At 36.0% G+C, this 21,656-nt stretch overlaps 1 protein-coding gene across 1 annotated transcript in view; it reads right to left on the bottom strand.

The window, feature by feature from the left end:
• BANK1 (B cell scaffold protein with ankyrin repeats 1) overlaps positions 1-21,281 on the bottom strand; it is a 159,034-nt gene extending 137,753 nt beyond the window's left edge. Inside the window, exon 1 of the mRNA XM_026698275.2 lies at positions 21,155-21,281. Within this exon, the coding sequence (XP_026554060.2) occupies positions 21,155-21,170 (16 nt within the window). The 5' untranslated portion in view covers positions 21,171-21,281. The remainder of the gene's footprint in view (positions 1-21,154) is intronic.
• Between the last annotated feature and the right edge of the window lie 375 nt (positions 21,282-21,656).

Here is a 21,656-nt window from a genome sequence, read left to right as displayed (position 1 = left end):
CACAAGCAAACTGAAGAATGTATTTCAAAGACAGAGTGGGAATTTGAATCAGATTCCAATGGAAACTCAAACATCATCAAACACATTCCATAGCCAAAAGGTCTAAAACAAGAGTCTTCAAACTTGGCAAGTTTAAGACTTGTGGACCAACTCCCAGAATTCCTGAGCTGACATGACTGGAGGAGGAATTCTGGGAGTTGAAGTCCATAAGTCTTAAAGCTGTCAAGTTTGAAGACTCCTGGTCTAAAAGCTAGAGTTTAAACAAATGTGGAGATCTGACTGTGATAAAGATTTTTTTTTTTACTCCTAGTATTGGTTGCTTTGCATGGGGCATTTTTTATGTATATGCCATTCCCTTTTTAAACTCTCTTCCTTCTTTTTCTCCTTCTTTTGCTCTCAGTTGCCCATCTGTTTCCCCCTCTTCCACAAGTCTTAAAGTTGCCAAGTTTGGGGACCCCTGAGCTTTAAGAATACAAACATATAAACATGCCTATATACAGTATATAGTGTCAGTCTGTACTTGTGAGTAGTCAAAACATCCAAGATATTTTTTAAATTAGATTCTCAATGTTTGGCATGTTATCTGAAAGAGTTTAAATCTATGGAAAATAAGGATAGTGACATGTTGAAGATGTCTTTGTAAAGGATACCATACAGTAAGTTCAATAAACTGTAATATTTTACAGTGAACAATTCTTTCTTTATAAGATAAAAAATGATAGCATAAAATTAGATAAAATGATAGCATGGAAAGTAATGATGCTGATACATATATACAAAGAAAGGGAAAAGAAAGAGAAAAGAAGGAAGATCTTGCAATAAGAATTAATTTAAAAAGCATCCAAAGTAGAATATTGTAAAATACTGATTTTCGTTAGCTCCATGTAAACTAAATAATTATGCCCTGAAAAAGTCTACCATAGAGATGACATAAGGAGGTTAAAATTTAATCTTGAAAATTGCTTAAGAACTGATATTAGAGATGCTGTACATAATATTATTAAGCATGTTTGAAAATAAAACTGTCACAAGAACAAGTATTTCTGAGGAATAATCAACACTGTTCCTGTAATAGAAAAAAAATTGTTATTAAATTACTATGTGCTTGTGTTTTGTTTTATAAATGAAGAATTTTTATTTTCCTCTGGTAAATTTGATTCTATTACCTTCATTCTTTTTCTTTCTACCTTTTCAAACTTGCTCTGAATTTAGGATATTTCTAGGGTATTATTTATCACCCATTATGTCATTACAAATTTCATACCCATTACATCTATCCCTTCATCCAAGTCATTAATAAACTTAGAAAATTTAAAGATAACAGATAACAGATAATCAGAGTTTTAAGGGACCTTGTAGGTCATCTAATCCAACCTCCCACCCAAGTGGGAGACCCTACACCATTTCTGACATGGCAGTCCAATCTCTTCTTGAAAGTCTCAAGTGATGACACTCCCATATCTTCCGAAGGCAAGCTGTTCCATTGGTTGATTGTTCTCACTGTCAGAAAGTTTCTCCTTATTTCCAGGTTAAATCTCTCCTTGTTCAGTTTCCATCCATTATTCCTTGTTGGCCTACAAGTGCTTTAGAAAATAGCTGGATCCCTTCCTCTCTACAGCAGCCCCTCAAATATTGGAACACTGCTCTCATATCTCCCCTGGTCCTTCTCTTCACAAGACTAGCCATGCCCAGTTCCTGTAACCGTTCTTCATATGTTTTAGTCTTCAGGCCCCTAAAGGTAGAAGAACAAGAACTAATCCTAGTGGTACCCAATTCAATTCCTCCTTCCAATTTCATAAAGAATCAACGATGTGCAATTTGACTGGGGTGCCATTTGTATCTAAATGATGACTTCTGGCAATTATCATATTGTTTATAAGGTCCCTACTGATCAATTTATTTATTGGAGATAGGCGGTTAAGAAATAGGAAATCTAAATGAATACAAAATTCTGTCAGGTATCAATATCAGACTGAATGATCTGTTAATCAGTCCTTTCCCTTTTTTTAAAGATATGAAAAAGATCTCCTCATTCATTAACCTGGCACATCACTAATTCTGCAGAATTTTTAAAGGGCTCATTTATAAATATTCAGCCAGATCTTCATGTAGCTCCTTCATACCCCAGGATGATATAGACCAGGGGTGTCAAACTTGTGGCCTTCACGCTGGATGCGTCATGCGTTGGCCATGCCGATGCCCAGTTTAGTGAAGGGGTAAAAAGTCACAATACATCACGTGACAATGCTGTGAGGACATGAGTTTGATACCTCAATATAGACCATGTCTATATAAAATCGAACTCAATTCCTACCCCCTTATCCTACTTTTCACAATTCTGTGGTAGAAGATGTTTTAAAAGTCTGTAAAAATTCTCAGTCATCCAGGTCATAGTTGTCCCAAAGGAGGCAACTGGACTTACTTGTTTGTTCTTTGAAGCCATTTCGCTTCTCATCCAAGAAGCTCTGACAGGATAGTAGGGAATGGAAGAATGTTTTCTTGTCGTTGGAAGAAACAGAATTAAAATAGGAGATGACTAGCTATCTACCTATCAATTTTTATATTTTTACTGAGCAGCTGTTATATCCATTCTATTTTTTTCTTTTATTTTGAATATAGCCAAAGAAGCTTTTGTTGTTGTTCTTGGCATTCTTTGCATGGTTCTAATATCATGTCTACAATTCTGGATTACAGGTGGTCCTCTACTTATAGCCACTTGTTTAGTAACTGTTTGAAATTAAAATGGCACTGAAAAAAGTGACTTATGACTGTTTTTCACATTTTTAACCACTGCAGCATCCCAATCATCACATGATCAAAATTTGGGCACTGGGCAACTGGCATGTATTTATGACCATTGAACTGTGGCAGGGTCATGTGATCACTATGTGTAACCTTCCTAACTGACTTCTAACAAACAAAATCCATGAAGGAAGCCAGATTTGCTTAACTACTGTAGCAAACTACTCCTGTCAAACGGGGCGAAACCCGCTTAACAACTTCCTTGTTTAGCAGTGGAAATTTTAGGCTCAATTGTGATCATAAGTGGAAGACTACCTGTACAGGCATTGCTGCTTTTTCTATACAAATCTTCACATTCCATGTCATGGTTTGAAAAGAAATTCAAAGTACTGACACACTTTTCTGCATTATAATTTCTAGATGCAAAGGTTTTCTTTAGGTTAACCTACCTGAATGCATGCTGAATGTACGCAAACAACTGAGGGTGTAAAAAAAAGGACCCTCAAAGTCCCTTTACAGTTTGAGACTGCATATATTTATCTGAAGGCCTGCATAGAGAGCACACAGTCATTTCTAGGTATGAAAGATCCATCATAAAGAAAGCACCACACATAGAAATTCTATATCATCTTGTAGAGAATGAATGTCATTATATATTTTGGGGGCACTCTTAATTTTGTCTGATTTCATTTCCACTTAAAGTACTTTACATAGTTTTCCTTCCAGTGGTTCTAGTTACTAGTTTCTAGGATCTAGAAAATAATTGTGTCTACTTAAAAGTGACTATATCACCAATCAAGAGTAAATGAAGAAGAAATCATATCACCTACCAATCTGTAGAAGTGGTTATTCAGCCAACACTAAGGATAATATATGGATTGGGAACAGTATACACTGTTCCTTTATACTTAATTGTGCAGGAATGTTAATATCACATTGTATGACTTGAATCTAGGACTTGGGCTTTTTTAGCATTTGGGTTCTACTCTGTTTCCTCTTTCATAATTAATACTTTAATTCATCTGACAGCTTGGTGGATCATGTATTAAATATTGCATATGGGCTGTAATATCAACCATCTAGCTTGTTGACCCAAAATTGAATCCACATCCATCATAATATTACCTTTGAGAAATTTGTTTCGGGTACAATTGCTCTTCTATTTGACTTGGGTCCTGATTCCAGAATAGTTATGACTACATAATTGCCACTTGCTTGCTCTCCAAATTAAACTACTCAGTATTATGCAATTAGACTTAATTCTAGAAGCTGTGCTGTAAGATGACAAACCGACGACAAAAAGTCACTACAAAATTTTCACCTCAGTCATTAGCTAATATCAACTGGTATGTTTTGTAAAGTGGTTGGGCTAGACAGTTGCTCTGTCTCCTAAGAGAATGGCTTCCTAAGTTCTGACTACCTTCATGTATATAGGTTCAACTCCCAGAATCCTGTGCATTATGGCTGAAGAATTTGAGATTAATTATATGGAGGAAGTATGTTCTACAATAAACATTGAACAACCAATAGACATCCTTATAAATGCCTCTTTTTCACTTCTTAAAATTCCTGGACAAAAGGAATTAATTGTTATTATAAGAGACAAGTTAAACTGTAACATATGGTTTCTATTTAAAAATGCTCAATGCTCCAAAAAGCTTGTTCTATATTTCTCTGCTTCCGATTTCCCCTTACTTATTCTTTCCCCCCCAAAAGCACTCTCTCACTCTCCCCCCTCCCTCCCTCTCTCCCTCCCTCCCCCTCCCTCCCTTCCTCCCCCTCCCTCTCTCCCTCTCTGTCTCACACACACTTTATTATGAATCTTTATAATTTCGTTTTTCTTTGGAGGTAAATTAAATAAAATGAGTGTTAAATGAGTGGAAACCTTACCTTAAATCTGTTTAAGAAAGAATTTCCCTGGAGATGGGCTCCAACATGAGCCTGAAAGCTCAGAAGACAAAACCTCTGATTCTAGTGTCCGACCCAGATTGGATCGTGCAACATTATCCTGGGACACATGAATATTCACTTTAATCCTTTAGGTATATTTAAATCTATTTTTTTTTCCTTCTCCCTTCTTTTTTGTACTTCCTCTTCCCTTTAGCTGACATGGTATCTCTCCTATCAGATATATTCCTCTCAACGGTGGGATTCAATTTTTTTTTACTACTGGTTCCATGGGTGTGGCTTGGTGGGTGTGGCAGGGGAAGGATACTGTAAAATCTCCAGAGTTCTCAGAACTACTCAAAATTTCTACTACCGGTTCTCTAGAACTGGTCAAAACCTGCTGAATACCACCTCTGATTCCTTCAGTCGTTTTGTTTTTTAGTTTAATTTACTTTCAGGAAGATCAAACAACGTTAAAAAAGGAGCATATTTTACTTATAGTAGCAGTGATTTCTATATGCAGAAACTTTCCTGTTAATGTACATATGAATTATAATTAAAACTACAAACGCATATAGATAGAATACTTTATAGATAGAATACAATTACATTTTAACTATTACCTGCAATTTTTGCCTGAGCACAACATGAAAGCCATTTTAAGGTGTATTCTGCATTTCAGGTTGTGAGAGGAAAGAACCATAATTAGGATTTCAGTGATGAGAGTGGGGAAAATTTCCAGACATCCAGCTCATATTATTATAAAAGACTTTCAAACATTGATTTAAACACAGTTAATTTAACTCCTTTCTTGTGGAAAATAATGGATAACAACAGAATATCTGATCGCAGCAAATATCCTTAATGAATAACATCACTGAAATCTGATCAGTTAGGTTCATGTTTAACCTAATTACCCCAACCGTAGATCTAATTTTCTTAACCTTGATAGCCTCTAACATATGGATTCACAGTAATTGTTATGTTGGCTGAGAAATCTCTAGATAGATGCCAGTTAGAGAAGATTATTTTATTTTAAATATTAAATTCTTGTTTTCCTGAAATAACATTATTGTTGGGGGCGGGGAGCAAAATATAATTCAATCTATTGTCGACACACATTTAGTGGGATATAGACAATTATTTGATTTTGGCTGATTATTCTTCTTAGCTGAGAAACTTACTAAATGTCATTGAGCTAGTCAGAGATTCCGAACCTACTCTATCCTGATGTAAGATATAATTCCATGTTGGAATACAATTAGCTGATGTAGAGTTTTTGTTTTTGTTTTAAGTCTACTATATAAAAGCAACTTTACTCTCCATCCCGGCTAAGATAAAAATATGGAAGTCCTGACCAGATGACTGCAGCTTTTTGAAGGTCAACAGCAGCAAAAAAACTAAAAATTGAAATATATTTGGTAAGACTAAAATTACAATTAAACTAAGTCCCTAAATATAAAATAAATTAACAATATTGTGCATTCTATCAGTTGCGACAACTCCTCTTGAATAGTTTATTTTTTCTTAAATGGAGCCAACTGGATTTATCTCAGATTATTCTGAGGAATAAGTGCTACCACCAATAAACAATCATTATGGACCTCTGCCAGTTTGGTATGGTGGTTAAGGCACTGGGCTAGAAACTAAAAAATGGTGAATTTTACTTCTGCCTTAGGCACAAAGCCAGTTGAGCCATCTTGTGCCAGTTATATTGCCCCAGCCCTAGGAAGTAGACATAAATCACTTCTGAAATCTTGCCAAGAAACCAGCAAGAACTAGTCCAAGTTATAGCCAGCAGTCAACTCTGACTCAAAGGCACAAATAAATACATAAATAAACAAATGGACCTTTACTTCATAGATTTCACAGAAACAGGAAATCACCGAATGCTTCTCCATCTTGGCTATTGTATTTCTTGTGCTTACTAAGTGAAATAAATACAGTGGTTTACTAAATATAGAATAGGGCACCTAAACGTCAGTGGAATTAAGATTGCTTAGAAAAAAGCAACACAAATAATGGGAAGAACATATAGTAATTCTGAAAACGTCTGGATATTGAAGTGTACATTATAAGATTCTTACATGGCCATTCCTTTTGACTGTACTGTTACAAAATAATTTTGCCAAAGTGATCAATAAATAATATAAATTTCTTTTCTAGTGAAAATAAATTTAAGTATGGCAAACTTTTGTTTGATTTTTGTAGGTTTTTAACATGAAGCATGGTTCTTATCTGCCTACTTCTTTCTGGTATGAATTCGATTATATCATTAAAGAAGGCCATGGGAAATAGTTAATTATGTTTTTTTTCTTTGTGGTAGAAAAATCTTTCAAATAAAACAGACAGCTTAGGTTTTATATCAGCTTGATTTTGACAGTTTTTAATCTTGAACAAAATCTAGTTTTAATAACATGTATTCTTGCTATTGATGGGGCCCTTGGTCTATTTTTAATTTATAAAGTTTCACAGAAACTCCATTCATTCATAACTTGTTTAATTTGCAAATACACAGCAAGTTTTGTTCTATAGGGGAATGCAGTGGCTTGGGTAAAATGCTTAGGTTTTTACTACTTCAGGTTTTAGGGATTTATTCTAGAAGAAAATGTCAGAATGAAGGTTTGGTATTTTTAAAATCATAATAAGTAACTAAGCACAAAAAATTGAAATATGCCCAAATTTTGTTGTGTGCACAGTTAGCTTACAGTACACCAACACATACTACAGTTTTGTTTTGTGCAGTTAGCTTACAGTACACCAACACATATAACCGCTACAGTAAACCAACACATATAACAATTGACATATAACAACTTTTGCCCATTCAGTCTTTTAGTTATCACTAAATAAATTTGTTCTTTCTAAAAGAAGATGGTTTGAGTGGCTATATAAATTCAATTACTTTATACTGTTAATAATAATGGCAGAGGCAATATTATTTAATTAATAGTAAAAAATAAAATTATCTAATTATAAAATATTGAAAGACTTCAGTTGCAATCTTATAGAATTACATAAACCAATGGTAAATCTGGAGACTTTAATTTGAGCTTTTCATTAAAGATTGTGTGACAAAACTCTTGTTTGTGCATATCATTGAAAGTCAATCCATATTTAGACAACTTCAGTAATTATTTCTTCTTAATAAATAATTGGTCAGATGTTTTTAATAGTGAAAGATAATTCTGACAGATAACAGTGGTTTCCTTGTTTTGTTTCTTTAACTAAAATCACTAGTTGATTTTTATTGCATAATTATTACATGGGATTGATTTTAAGAATTAAATCTGAATATCAAAATATAATTTCTCCATTAGTACAGAACATTAAGAGTTCACTCAACCAAGAACTGCTCCTTGGTAACTACTGCAACAGTTAATTAAAATCCTGTTGAATTACAGAACTATTCTGGAGTTAATTATTTATGCATTGAAACTCTTGTAGTTTCTAGAACGAAGAAACACAAAGAAAGGGGCTGTTTATCCATTCACCCAAATGAAATATTATGGATATTGGTAGAAATATATTTGTGTTTACTACTATGAGTTCTACTCTTACACTGAATTCCTTTTTTTACCTCAAACATGTATTCTACTAAAGTTTAGATAGCAAATGTATAATTAATTTTTGAAAATAAACAAGAAAGCTTTCCCAGTTAAAGCAAAAATCTAAAATCATATTGGCCATTCCTTCTGAATGTCTGATCAACTTTTAATTGGAAATGTTAATATCAGTGACTGAAACAGGCATGGCACTGATGTATGCAGGCTATGCATAGGATGGGGACACACACACACAAACATGCACACACATATGTACACACACAAACACAGACACAACAATTGTACTTATACACCTACTCCATAGTGCTTTAGAGCATTCTCTAAGTGGTTTACAGAGTCAGCATATTGCCTGCAACAATCTGGGTCCTCATTTTATTGACTTCAGAAAGATAGAAGGTTGAATCAACCTTGAGCCAATTAAGATTAGTTAGCAAGTTACTTAGCATTAGGAAGTCAGTCAACTAATAGTGAGGGCAATTAACCAGTGGAACTCAGGTGCCCCGACATAAGTGGTGTCAAATTGGCCATGCCCACCTTGGCCACACCCAGCCTGTCCCCCTTGAGGTCAAACACAACCCTGATGTGGTCCTAAATGAAATCAAGTTTGACACCCCTGTTCTAGATGATCAAACATAATCTACAGCCTCTGAGATAACTTTCTGAGGACCGTTTGCTTGTATCTGAATTTAAGGTCTGTATCTAGGACCTTTTCTATTACTTCTTTTGAAGATCCTTAAGCTTCTCCTGAACTTTGCATTACAATTCTTCTGACCTTCTATTACAATCAATACTGTATTCTGAGCAATCAGATATTATGGGGATTATTTAGCTTCATTAATTCTAAGCATGGCTATATGGGCTAATCAATAATGTATATCCCTTCACAAATGTAATCCTTAAAGAAACTACTCCACAGTATTTTAATGATAACTCAAATTACTAGACAAAAGAGAGAACAAGATCAATTTTATGGAATTGATCATTAATAGGTGTGGGTGAGTAGGGTGCATGCCTGTGTAGGCAATAATGGCAATCATTATTTGAAACTCAGCCATGTAATGAAAATAGCTATTCATTGCCTTAAGACTGATAATATACATAAAAATCAAACTTGCATAGTAAATTTTAGTTACTAATGTAGATAAGTACAATATTTCAGGCTGCATACAGCTGTCAGGCATGACATCTGATATGGGTAGGAATGTCTCCATATTCAGAAATTTAAGTTACAAAGAATTTAAAAGTATAAAAACCAACAAAATAATATATTATGTATATTAATTTTATATACTGTAAATATTTATAAACACTAAAAAGTATGAAAATAAAACTCAATAAAGTCTAAAAAGATGTAAAAAGGAATCTAAAGGGAGGGCTAGGAGCAATAGATGACTATAGAAGGAGCAAACTAGATCTTCCACAATACAAAATATTTTAGAGCAACAAACAAGGTAAAACTGGTTTATGGCACAGGTCGCCTTCTATTGCTGCTGCATAAAACCTGATAACATTGTATGTTGTAGCAGGGTTGGGTATCTGAAAACTGCAGGAAAGTATTCAATTGTGCCACTTGCGAGAATGGTGAGACGAAGTAGAACGAGTGTCTTCATATTACAGACACTGAAGAAGTACATGTACTGGTGCTTTCAAAAGATGTCCAGAATCACAGGGGCAGTGTGTCTCCATTATGTGATCTCCTTGTATCAGTCATCAAGGACAACTGAGGGGATTGCATGACATTGTGCTCTCCAGAGATTAGGAGCCTCAAGATTAGTCAAAAATGCCCTAAGGAAGGTAGAGGATCTGTTGGGTTGACAGCAGGGGTGGGATTCAAATTTTTTAACAGGTTCTGTGGCTAGGTGTGCATGGCCATGTGACTGTTCTTCTTCTTCTTCTTCTTCTTCTTCTTCTTCTTCTTCTTCTTCTTCTTCTTCTTCTTCTTCTTCTTCTTCTTCTTCTTCTTCTTCTTCTTCTTCTTCTTCTTCTTCTTCTTCTTTTTGCAGCACCCCCTGCATTCCATTTTGGCCCTCCTAGGCCTCAGGAAAGCTTTATGGGGACTGTTTTTGCTCCCAGAAGGCTTCTCTGAGGCCCAGAAAAGCAAAAACCAGAGTGTGGGATGGGTATCACACAGCACTCCCCTGCATGCCCCTTTTTGCCTCCTGGGCCTCAAGGAAGCCTCCCTGCGAAGCAGTGAGACAGCAGGGGGATCCCAGAACAGCTGATCATTGGAACAGCTGATTGTCAGGAGGCGAAAAAAGAAGAAATACCTGGGTGGGGGAGAATGCAGTCAGCAATGTCAGGCATGCGCATGATGTCGTGCATGTGTGATAAGGACTGACTGGGAAGGGAAGAGCAGTAGGAGAGGGGCGGGGCCAGCCAGGGCAACAATTTGCCAGTTCTCTGAACTGCGCAGAATCATAACAACTGGTTCTATAGAACTGGTCCGAACCGGTAGAATCCTACCCCTGGTTGACAGGCAATAAAGGTTAAAGATCTGTCTCCATCTGTCTGTCTCCAACTGGCACTCTGTGTCTTTGCGTGCTTCTGATGAAAGGTAGGAAGGGAATGAATATATGCATACAGTTGTATATAGCCACATGTGGCAGTAGTTTGTTTATGAAAGAGAATGTATCATGTATGACATTAATATTGTACATAGGGTGTTTTAAAGCTAATATATTTGAATTAGTCATTGATAATTATTTTACATATGGATTTTTTCTGGTGGCTCTGACTTGTTTTGGAACATGACTTTGGGCACATAGAAATAACACAGCACAAACCCACACATGCACATATGCATATATCAACCGTTAAATCTGTCACATGTACAAGGTTATCTCCAGAGTTGGTTAAAAAATTTTTTTTTGCTGTCCACACTTCCTTCAGGAACTGCTCTTACTGTAAATCTAAAGATCTTTATTTCACATTAAAATGATACAACATCTTCTGTTCCAGGAGACAGTGCTGATTTTTTTTCTTCAAATTTTATCTACTGGTCTTTTTTTGTAACTATGTTTCTAGGCTGAAAAACAATATAAAACAAGATAAGTTTGACGTGTATTATACTTGTGACATTTATCTTCATGAATGAAGGGAGAAACTGTAACTCAAGTGTGGCATAACCATTAGTGAAATATTCTGTCACTGCATCTCCTGTGAACTGAAGATGGATGTCATAAAAGATGAGTCATAATGTGTAAAGCTGTACAGAAAAGAACAGAAGCTTTAACACACAAAAAAAGCCAGAAGCAGCCACATTATTATTGTAAGAAAACCCAAAAATCCATCACTGTGGAAGAATCAATTTGTATGTTTGGTGGAACTGCCAATGTATGCTTTACTGTGAGCATTTGAATATGCTTGGGAACAAATGAATATTTGGAGCATTTTGCGTTTTATTTATTCAATAAGTAAATTTTGTAAAAAAAATTAGTAACATAATTTTAAGTAAAATAGATGACTTCATAGACTGCATGAAGAGAACAAAGGATAGAAAACAAAGAATTTGATTATGAAGAAAATATAGAGATTAAGATTATTCCCACCTCCTCCCTGACTATGGACTGAACATTAATGGCTGATTTGATGCTCTTAGAGCCGGCTGTCGCAGTAGCTGTCATTCAGTAGATAGTGAAATTAATTTATCTTGTAAGGTGAGACATTGCATATGCTGTTCTAGTTTTCAGCATATGTGCATTTCAGGACAATAACAGAAATGGTTCAGGAGGTTTGCAATATTTCACTTCATATTATTTTGAATCCAAAAATTGACAGTTTCCAAGATAATTGCAGAAACCAGGTTGTTTCCTGACTAGACAAGTAAAATATTTCATTCATCCAGCAGACAAATAATATTCTGCCATTTTGTCTAGATTGCTCTACAAGTTATTTAGATTGCCTGAGATGATGGTTTTAAGAAGATAATTGCTAAACTTTGGAATAAAGATCTAATATGTTATCTAGGCGTTTCAGAGCATACTGGTCCCATTCCAATCTTTAACTCTTCAACCCCACTAAATGGCCTGAAATTAGAAATTGGGTGATAATTTGAACCATTTGGAGCAGGTGTGTTAAACTGGATTTCTTTGTGGGAGAGATCAGCATTGTAGTTCTCCACAGGCTGGCCAAGTGGGGAGGCACCCAGCCAGCCAAAATGGGGTATTGGGGGAGTGGAAGGCCCCACATGCCCCGCTTTCAGCCTGGATGACTTCCTGCAGCACCCTGCTGGCCAAAATGGGGCACGAGGCCTTGTGTGCCCCCCATGCTCTGTTTTGGCCAGCTGAGTGCTGCATTCAGATTGAAAATGGGGCACAGGGTGGCCTCACATGATCTTCCCATGCCCCATGTTGGCTGCCAGAGGCACCACAGGTTGGTACTTTGCTATTTCCCAGCCAGCCCCATGGGCCAGATTTAAGCATCACATGGGCCCGTGGGCTTTGAGTTTGACTCCCTTGAGTTAGAGGGATGGCATGGGAAGAAAGTCTCTTATTCTTACTTTCACCTTCTTTGAAAAAATAGAAAAGAAAAAAATGGTGCTACTCAATTATGGACATTTTGCCTTCAAATTTGGCAATAGTCTGTTGAAGTTTCAGAGCAGATGTAGCCATCTCCTGAATGCTCAACTTGTTCCAGAAGATTGCTTTGCAAAGCCTCATTATTCTATTACATAACAATTCTTCACATGATTTCATCTGTCATAATCCATATCCTAAATTAGAAGATTTAAAGTAGAAACCCCATGGAGGGCTCCAATTAGGACAGCTTGTTAGGTGCAGTCAGAAACGGACACAAGGATAATACTCAATGTGAACTTAGCAGAGTGGTGCATAAAATCACATAAAATTAGACTTCTTCAAAGAAAAGAAAGTTCATACACACTCACAAAAGTGGGAGTGGTATTTATTCCTGAAAATCTGGTTTTGGCAAGAATGGAAAAAGTAAACAACGACAAATGTGAAGGTAAGCAGTTCTAGAAAAAAAAATAGTCACCATATAAATTAGTGATGAGAAATTCTTTCTGAGTTGTTGGGTTGCATTTCATTTCATATAGGCCTCACTTAGCAACCACAATGGGGAGCGACAACTCCATCGCTAAGCAGAAAATGACACAACTCTGACAGCCTTACAATGTCACTTCAGTCATTAAGCAAGACATCTTCTGACTGTGACTTTGTCTTTTACTTCTGCGTTCTCCGTTAATTGTATTTGTTGGAAGCATGCAAATGGCAATCATATAATTTCAGGACACTGTGATGATTGTAAATGTGAAGATTGGTTGCAAAGCTACTTTATTTCTTATACTGTACTAACTTCAAACAGTCTCTAAGTAAGGCAAGGACTGCTTGCAGCCTGTAAGTGTTGTGGGGGAGCATCTATTGACATTGTGGTCCTTGATAGAATCCCAGGGCATGAATCATGTTTGTAGAGAGAGGCTTAGCATGACTTGCCAAGAGGAGAATGAAAATAACTGCTCTACTGCAATCAATTAAGCCCACACCAGCTCCATTTTTGTGGAATCGAAATAAAAGTTCAAAAACTGCTGTCTGAGTAGGAGTTAACTAGTCCTTATCTCTTCTGAGATCTAGATGACACTGTAGAAAAACCCTGTGAAACTGAGATTTCCCTGGGACTAATTTATTGCAGTTTTAATTTCTACCTTAGTACAGATTGTTTTTGACTTACAACAGTTCATTTAGTGACTGTCCGATGTTACAATGGCACTGAAAAAAGTGACTTATGTTTTTCACACGTATGACCATTGCAGTATCCCCCATGCTTGTGGCACCCCCCTTCCCAATTGTGACTGTATGACTGTAACTTTGTCACTTGTATCCTTACGATTTATATTGACTGTTTCCTAGTATGAGTTGATTGCTTATCATATCCTATGACTATCATTAAGTGTTGTACCTTATGATTCTCAACTCTTGACAAATGTATCTTTTCTTCTATGTATACTGAGAGCATTTGCACCAAGACAAATTCCTTATGTGTCCAATCACACTTGGCCAATAAAGAATTCTAATGTTCTCACATGATCAAAATTCAGACCCTTGACAACTGACTCATATTTATGATGGTTGCAGTGTTCAGGGGTCTTGTGATTCACCTTTTGCAACTTTCTGACAAGTAAAATCAATGGGGAAGCCAGATTCACATAACAACTGTTACCAAGTTAAAAACTGCAATGATTTACTAAGCCAATGTGGCAAGAAAGGTCTTGATTTCTGCTCCTAAGTGAGAACATTTTATTTATTTATTTATTTTATTTGTCAATTGTTTACAAGATAATAAGTATAAGTGTATACATAGTTATGAATACATGAAATGGGTACATATAAGAAAAATAAAAGAAAAATAAAAGAAACAATAGGACAGGGACGGTAGGCACGTTGGTGCGCTTATGCACGCCCCCTACAGACCTCTTAGGAAAGGGGTGAGGTCAATAGTAGACAGTCTAAGGTTAAAGTTTTTGGGGTTTGGTGAAGAAACTATAGAGTCGGGTAGAGTATTCCAGACATTGACCACTCTGTTGCTGAAGTCGTATTTCCTGCAATCAAGCTTGGTGCAGTTAACCTTGAGTTTGTATCTATTGTGTGCTTTTGTATTGTTATGGTTGAAGCTGAAGTATTCATTGACAGGTAGGACATTGCAATGTATGTTTTTATATGCTATACTTAGATCGGACCAAAGGCGGCATAGTTCTAGGTTTTCTAGGTCTAGAATTTCGAGTCTGGTGGCATAAAGTATTCTGCAACAAATAGAGGAGTGGAGAACTCTTCTTGTGAAATATTTCTGGACTTTCTCAACTGTGTTAATATCAGATACGTAATGTGGGTTCCAGACTGATGAGCTGTATTCGAGTATTGGTCTAGCAAATGTTTTGTATGCTCTAGTTATTAGTGTAATATTACCAGAGAAAAAGCTACATAAAATTAGGTTAACAACTCTTAATGCCTTTTTGGCTATGTAGTTGCAGTGGGCTCTAGCACTTAGATCATTAGAGGTGAGTATTCCAAGGTCCTTTACAGAGCTTGGATCATCAACAAGATCTTGACTATTCAGCTTGTATTTTATTTTCGGATTTTTTTTGCCAATATGTAAGACAGAGCATTTATTTGTTGAGATTTGAAGTTGCCATTTGTTTGACCATTCTGATACACAGTCAAGATCTTTTTGAAGGGTAGCAGTATTGTCTGTGGTATTGAACAGCTTTACATCATCAGCGAAAAGGACACAGTTGCTCTTAATATGATCACAGAGGTCATTTATGTAGAGTATGAAGAGAGTTGGTCCTAGAACACTGCCTTGGGGGGACACCACTATTGACAGGTACAGAATTTGATAGGACGCTCCCAATTTTGACCATTTGTTGTCTGTTTGACAGGAATGCTTCTATCCAGTTATGCAGTTGTCCAGAGATACCATAGGATTTTATTTTTAGGAGTAGTTTGTCATGTACCACTGAATCAAAGGCTTTACAGAAGTCTATGTAGATTGCATCTATTGTTTTGCCCTGATCAAGTTGTGTAGTCCATATGTTTTTGCAGTGTAAGAGTTGCAGATTACAGGATAGTTTTTTTCTGAAACCAAATTGTTTATTGGAGAGTAGGTTGTTTGTCTCTAAGTGGAGGATGATGGATTGGTTAATAATTGATTCCATGACTTTACAGGTGACGCAGAATAAGGAGATTGGTCTGTAATTTTCAACTAGGCAAGGGTCTCCCTTTTTGAAGATGGGGATGACTGTGGCTTGTGACCATAGGTTAGGCAAGGAACTGGTCCTGAAAGATTTTTCAAAGATTATGCTTAGAGGTTTGGCTATGGCAGTGGATAGCTTTTTTAAGAAATAGGCACATATTCCATCCGGTCCAATAGATAGAGATGGTTTTAGATTGCGTAGTGCTTTTTCAACATTGTCTTCTGTAAAATCGATATGTATTAGATCATTGTAGTTATCTGTGGTTCGGCTAGGAAATACTGGGCATGATCCATTGCTGTTTACAAATACTGAGCCAAAAATGTGTTAAAGATGTTGGCTTTAATGGTGTCGTCGTTGCAGTCTTTACCATTAGGTCCTATCAGGGGTGGGATGGACCTTGAATCTTTTAGTTTGTTGTTTACAAAATTGTAAAAAGCACTGGTGGAATTGGTGCTTAGAAGGTTTTCCTCTTGTTTAATGTGATAATTGGTGCATTCGGTCTTTATTTGGTGGCATAAATTTTTGTATCGGCTTTTGAAATTGGCAACGTGACCAGATTTGTTTTTCCGCCAGAGTGATCTCTTTTGGATTGAAGTTTCCTTATTGTTATGGGCAATCTGTTTTTTTGTTTTGTTTTGGGAGTTGTTGTTGGTACATATAGTTTGATGACTCTTTTGACTTCAAGTAAAAATATGTTGTAATGGTCTTCAACAGTATTGCATCCAGTGAATAGAGATTGCCAATCAAGGGATGAGAGATCGTTGTTTATAAGATCATAGTTGCCTTTTTTGAAATTATAATTGGGGATCACATCATTGTGGTGGTTTTTGTGTAGACGTATGTTGAGACAAAAGTCAATCATATTGTGGTCACTGCTGGAAAAGGGTTCTTTAGTTTGTATTCCGTAAATTAAATTCAAACTATTGCAGAAGATGAGATCGAGGCAGTTGTTTAGTCTAGTGTTGTTGGTTACTAGTTGTTCCAGTCCCAGATTTGTTAGATGCACTGGGGCAAAATTAACTTAACAAATGTCTCACTGAGGAACATGCATTTTGTGGTCATATATCGAGGACTGGACTACCTATATGTGTACACAGCAGAGGGAAAATGAAATAGGTGGAGCTTTTCTAAACTTGGGTGCTAGTCACACTAAAAATATTACTTTCAAGAGAAAGAGAAAAAAGAAAAGATAGATAGTAAAGCAGAAGTTGTGAGCCCCAACTGATCTTGGAGCTTTAAAATGAGAGTCACTGGCCTCTTCACACCTGTTGATTGTCAAGGCCTTATAAAAGAAAAACATGAATAAATCAAATAAATTCTTCCTCCAAATTTATTTTCAAGGTATAAAAGGATTCAGTTGTATGATTTGCTGCTAAATATTACAGCGTAATAAGAATGAAATCTCTCAGATTCCTCTGGGTCTAGTTCACAAACAACTGACCTGAGGTTTAAAGTCCACCTGGATGGTAATATATTTGATTTTGTTTTCATTTTATTTTAGTTATTTGAAAGTGTAACCAAGAAAAAAGAAAAGAAAGGAGCAAAAAAGAAATAGAAAATGAGAACTATTTGAAACTAAGTAAGAATGTTAAAAGTAACATTAGATTAGACATTGTACAAAAATATTTTATATCAATTTTGAATTTTAAAACAGTTATTAAAATCAAATAAATAACCAGCTACTAGCAGAAGCACTCTGTGTCATAAAAATCTTCCATTAGAATAATGAATTTAGAAGAAGAATTTAGGAATTTCTAGCTAAGCTGAAAAAAACTGTTCTAAATCAGCTGTCAACTCATAAAGTATTTATTTCTATGGTCTTTTTAGAGTACCAACAGAAAGGGAGGGGGCAGCAGTCCGGCAGCTTGCAAACCAAAAGTGCATTCCATAAATGTTTTCAAAGATAGTAACTAGGTGACTGAAGTTTCTGCCAATCAAAATTCTAACTGGAGAGCATGGTTGATGACTCTTGTCTATGAATGTGTCCCATTGGAGAAATGAATTACGATATACCCAGGGGGTGAGGGAAAACCAGGGTCAAGAATGACAATAAATTATGTGTCTCAGAGTCAGCTACACCCAGGTAGCGCTGAACATGTTAACTCCCAATAAATCCTTTTTAAGCTTTGGAAGTTTGGCTAGAGACTCATGATTTAAATGGGGGTAACTGCCAGAAACCTGACATCAGGCAAGATATATTTAGAGCAACAGTAAACAGAGTTGGAACTTGGAAGGAATCTTGGAGGTCTTCTAGTTCAAGCATCATACAAATGTCTGTTCAACCTCTTCTTAAAATCCTCCAGTAATGGAGCACCTACAATGGAGCACTTACAATACTAGGTCCTCCAGTAATGGAGCACCTAGAGGCAAGCATATTCCACTAGTTAATTATTCTCATTGTAATCTTCTAAAGCTCATACTGAAGATATGGTACAAATCCACATGCAGACTTAAAATCATTGTGATTTTAATCAAAAAAGAGCTGGCACTTTTTTTTTTGCTTCATTCTGAGGTGCATCGTTTTCCACAATTAATGAATTTTATGACTTTGCCACCCAATACAAAAATATTATTATTTGTAAACACTGAATTTCTACAAGAATTTTTAATTGAACTGTATATTTTGGCAATCGATGTAGGCATAATATAACAAATGAAAACATCTTGAACCAATTTTATTTGAATATATATTTGCAGTAAATATAATATTCATTATCCATCAATATTCTCATCGCATATCAGTTGACCTGTTTAGATTTTGCATTTGTTTAACATATAGATTTTGACTTGTTTAGTTTCTGCAACACATTTATCATAAATTGATAATAATTTAAATATAAGGCCCAACAAGTATTCTGAATTTTATAAGCTCTTAAATTTCAGTCAGGCTTCTCAGTTTCCCATTTTATTTTTTTAATTCCCTTTGAACTCTATTACTAATTTGAAGATATTGGAACATGGCAAAACAGACTGGCCCTGGGTTGTCAATGAAGAGATAGTGCTATATGCTTATTATTTTTTTTATTCAGTCTAATGCTGAATATATTTACACTGAGGGAGGCAAGATTGGAAGAAGATGACATTACTTTGATATTGATGACATTACCCTGATGCTGTAGTTGACTATGTAAACGAGTTGCAAGTTCTGGTAATGAAAGTCAAGGAATCCAGTGAAAAATGGAACTAAAATGAAATACCAAGAACAACAAACTAATTACAAGTACAGCTACTGGAGTTAGAACTGGCAATGGACATATTGAAATTATGAATAGCTTTTGCCTTTTTGAATGGACCTTCAACGGTAGAGTACTCATCAGTTAAGAACCATGTCACAGACTAGCACTTATTAAGGTTGCAATGAAGGCCTTGGAAAATACGATGTTGTGAGGTGTTTATAGCTACAAAAATAAGATCTGTGCAAGAAATGATTTTCCTAGTGATACTCGATGGAAGTGATACTCTATGAAAGTGCCTTATTCTGAAGTGGCAGATACCAGAGTATTAGAGTGGCAAAGATGCTAGTGATATCCTGGTTTGAACAGGTGGGAGTCTACCCAGCCCACATGAAAGACCATTATGAGGTCTTCCCTTGGAACTGCTGGAAAAAGTCTCCCTCATGCCTCAAGATAACTACACTACAGAAAAGGAAGCGTTCATACTTTCACTATTGAGCAAAGCCAGGCACGAAAAAGATACGTTCTCAAAGGCCGTTACAGGAGGAAGCAAGGAGGAAAATGTTTTCGAAAGTTTGTATGTGTACGTTTATATGTGTATACAGTATATATTGAATATACATATAAATGTGCAGCTGTTAGTATTTGCGCCAAGAGCTAAAATTTAAAGCTGAGTTAAAACTCCTCAAAAGAAGGTTACCTCACTTTCCCCAGGATATTTTTATTTTTATTCAGTCCCTAAAAAACAGTCTGCTGACATTATTTCCGATAATATTATTTTTTTGTGTTTTGGTGGGGGTGAAACAGGTAACATTTCTTCACCAGATCACCACAGGAAATCTGTGTGTGTTGTATTTGATCTTCCATAATCCCCAACCAGTATGCCCCGAGGTTGTGTTCAATGGAAGATTACAAGAGTTAAAGTTAACCATACTTGCAGAACCCTAAATTGGAGCAGTTATGACTAATTATTTCTTTTCCTCTTGGGGAGAATTGGGGATGGAATTTTTCCTTCCTTCCCCTTTTTCTCTCTTTTTTTTTTGCCTCTGAATAAATAAGATTTAAGCAGCCATTTCTACATAGATTTGCTAAAATCCACAATCATTAGGAAAACTTGGCCTGACTAATGCTTTATTTCAAAAATGAAAGACAAATAAAATTCATAGTAATATTGTTGCCTTGTATTCATAATTAAAGGTCTTGTTAAGTCTCCTAATTCAGAATGTGTAACCTATCTATAATTGACAACCCTCCAGTGCTTAATCAAATTCTAATTCATAAATGAATAACAGAGATGGCGGCATTATGAAAAACCTATTAAGTGTCAAAATCAGTCATGCAGATTATGCTGCTTTGTGATCCTTATTTTTCTGCTAAATTAAGGCACGCTAAATAATTCTAAAACAACTCAGAGTAGTCAAAACAATATTTAAAAAGATAAGATTAAAAAGCATAGAATGATTGCAGATATTTAAATACAAAAAAAAAAAAAGTCCCAAACTTGACTTTTGATGCTTCTTGAAAATATTGATAGAATGAACAAATTTCACTTTTCTAGTTGTGATGGGGCAGATAACATATGTTGGTATCAAGCCTATCCACTTGTGGATTCTCCTTTTTTCCCTGCCTCCTACAGTCCCTATTAACAATCTTTTTTTTTTAAAGTTTTTTTAATGGACTACCATTAGAAGGCTAGCAGACCCAATCTCTCTCTGACATCCCAATTAAGTTAGGGAGAGACAGGACATGTTTTTTTTTTAAAAAAAAAAACCTCCAAGGAATGTTTTGATCCAATAGACCAAGGGTCTTCAAACTTGGCAAGTTTTAGACTTGTGGAATTCAACTCCCACAATTCCTGAGCTAACATATCCAAGTCCACATATCTTAAAGCTGTCAAGTTTGAAGACCCCTGAAATAGACCATTCTGTACCTCTAATATGAGACCTGTCTATTAAAAGACCACAGAGGTTCATATCTCTAAACATTCATTTACAATTCGCTCCATTGAACCTCATTCAGAATTATGTCTTGGTAAGCACTGATCTCATTCTGGTGACAGCTACAGCAACTGTATCACTCACCTGAAGTACCCGCCATTGTTATCCTTCTTGGTAGATATGATCCTTTGCCACAGAGGCAGAGCAACAGCTCGGCTGCCAAAGGAGGAATCAATGCTTTCTTCTCCCAAGTCTCCTCAACTTATCTAGCAGAAGGAGGATGCACAAGCTGAATAGGCTCCGTTCATGTTATCACTTACTGAGTTGACTTCCTCACAGACTTCCTTCTAGCTGATGCTCAAGGGAGAAGTTTGCCTTCCTGTTGAAATGAAACTACTCCCCCAGGACCTTAGAATGTTGTGATCTGGTGTGTGGTTTGTTGGTTTCCTCTCTCCAGGCTGAAAAAAACCAAAATGTAACCTGTGAGGGATATACAAAAGTTATGCATGTTCTAAAGGTAGCAGAATGATCATGAGTGTCAACTTTGGGCCAAATTCACACATTGATGAGAGATATGCATAGGATCCTCATTTCAAAAGTACAATATTATGGAATTGGTATTTTTAGGGCAGGAACAGAAAGATTG

Source organism: Pseudonaja textilis, chromosome 6 (genome assembly GCF_049901715.1).
Source record: "Pseudonaja textilis isolate UNSWEBS1 chromosome 6, rPseTex1.2, whole genome shotgun sequence".
Taxonomy (NCBI): Eukaryota; Metazoa; Chordata; class Lepidosauria; order Squamata; family Elapidae; genus Pseudonaja; species Pseudonaja textilis.
The sequence above is the reverse complement of the archived record's forward strand: the minus strand, read 5'-3'. Positions and strand labels throughout refer to the sequence as shown.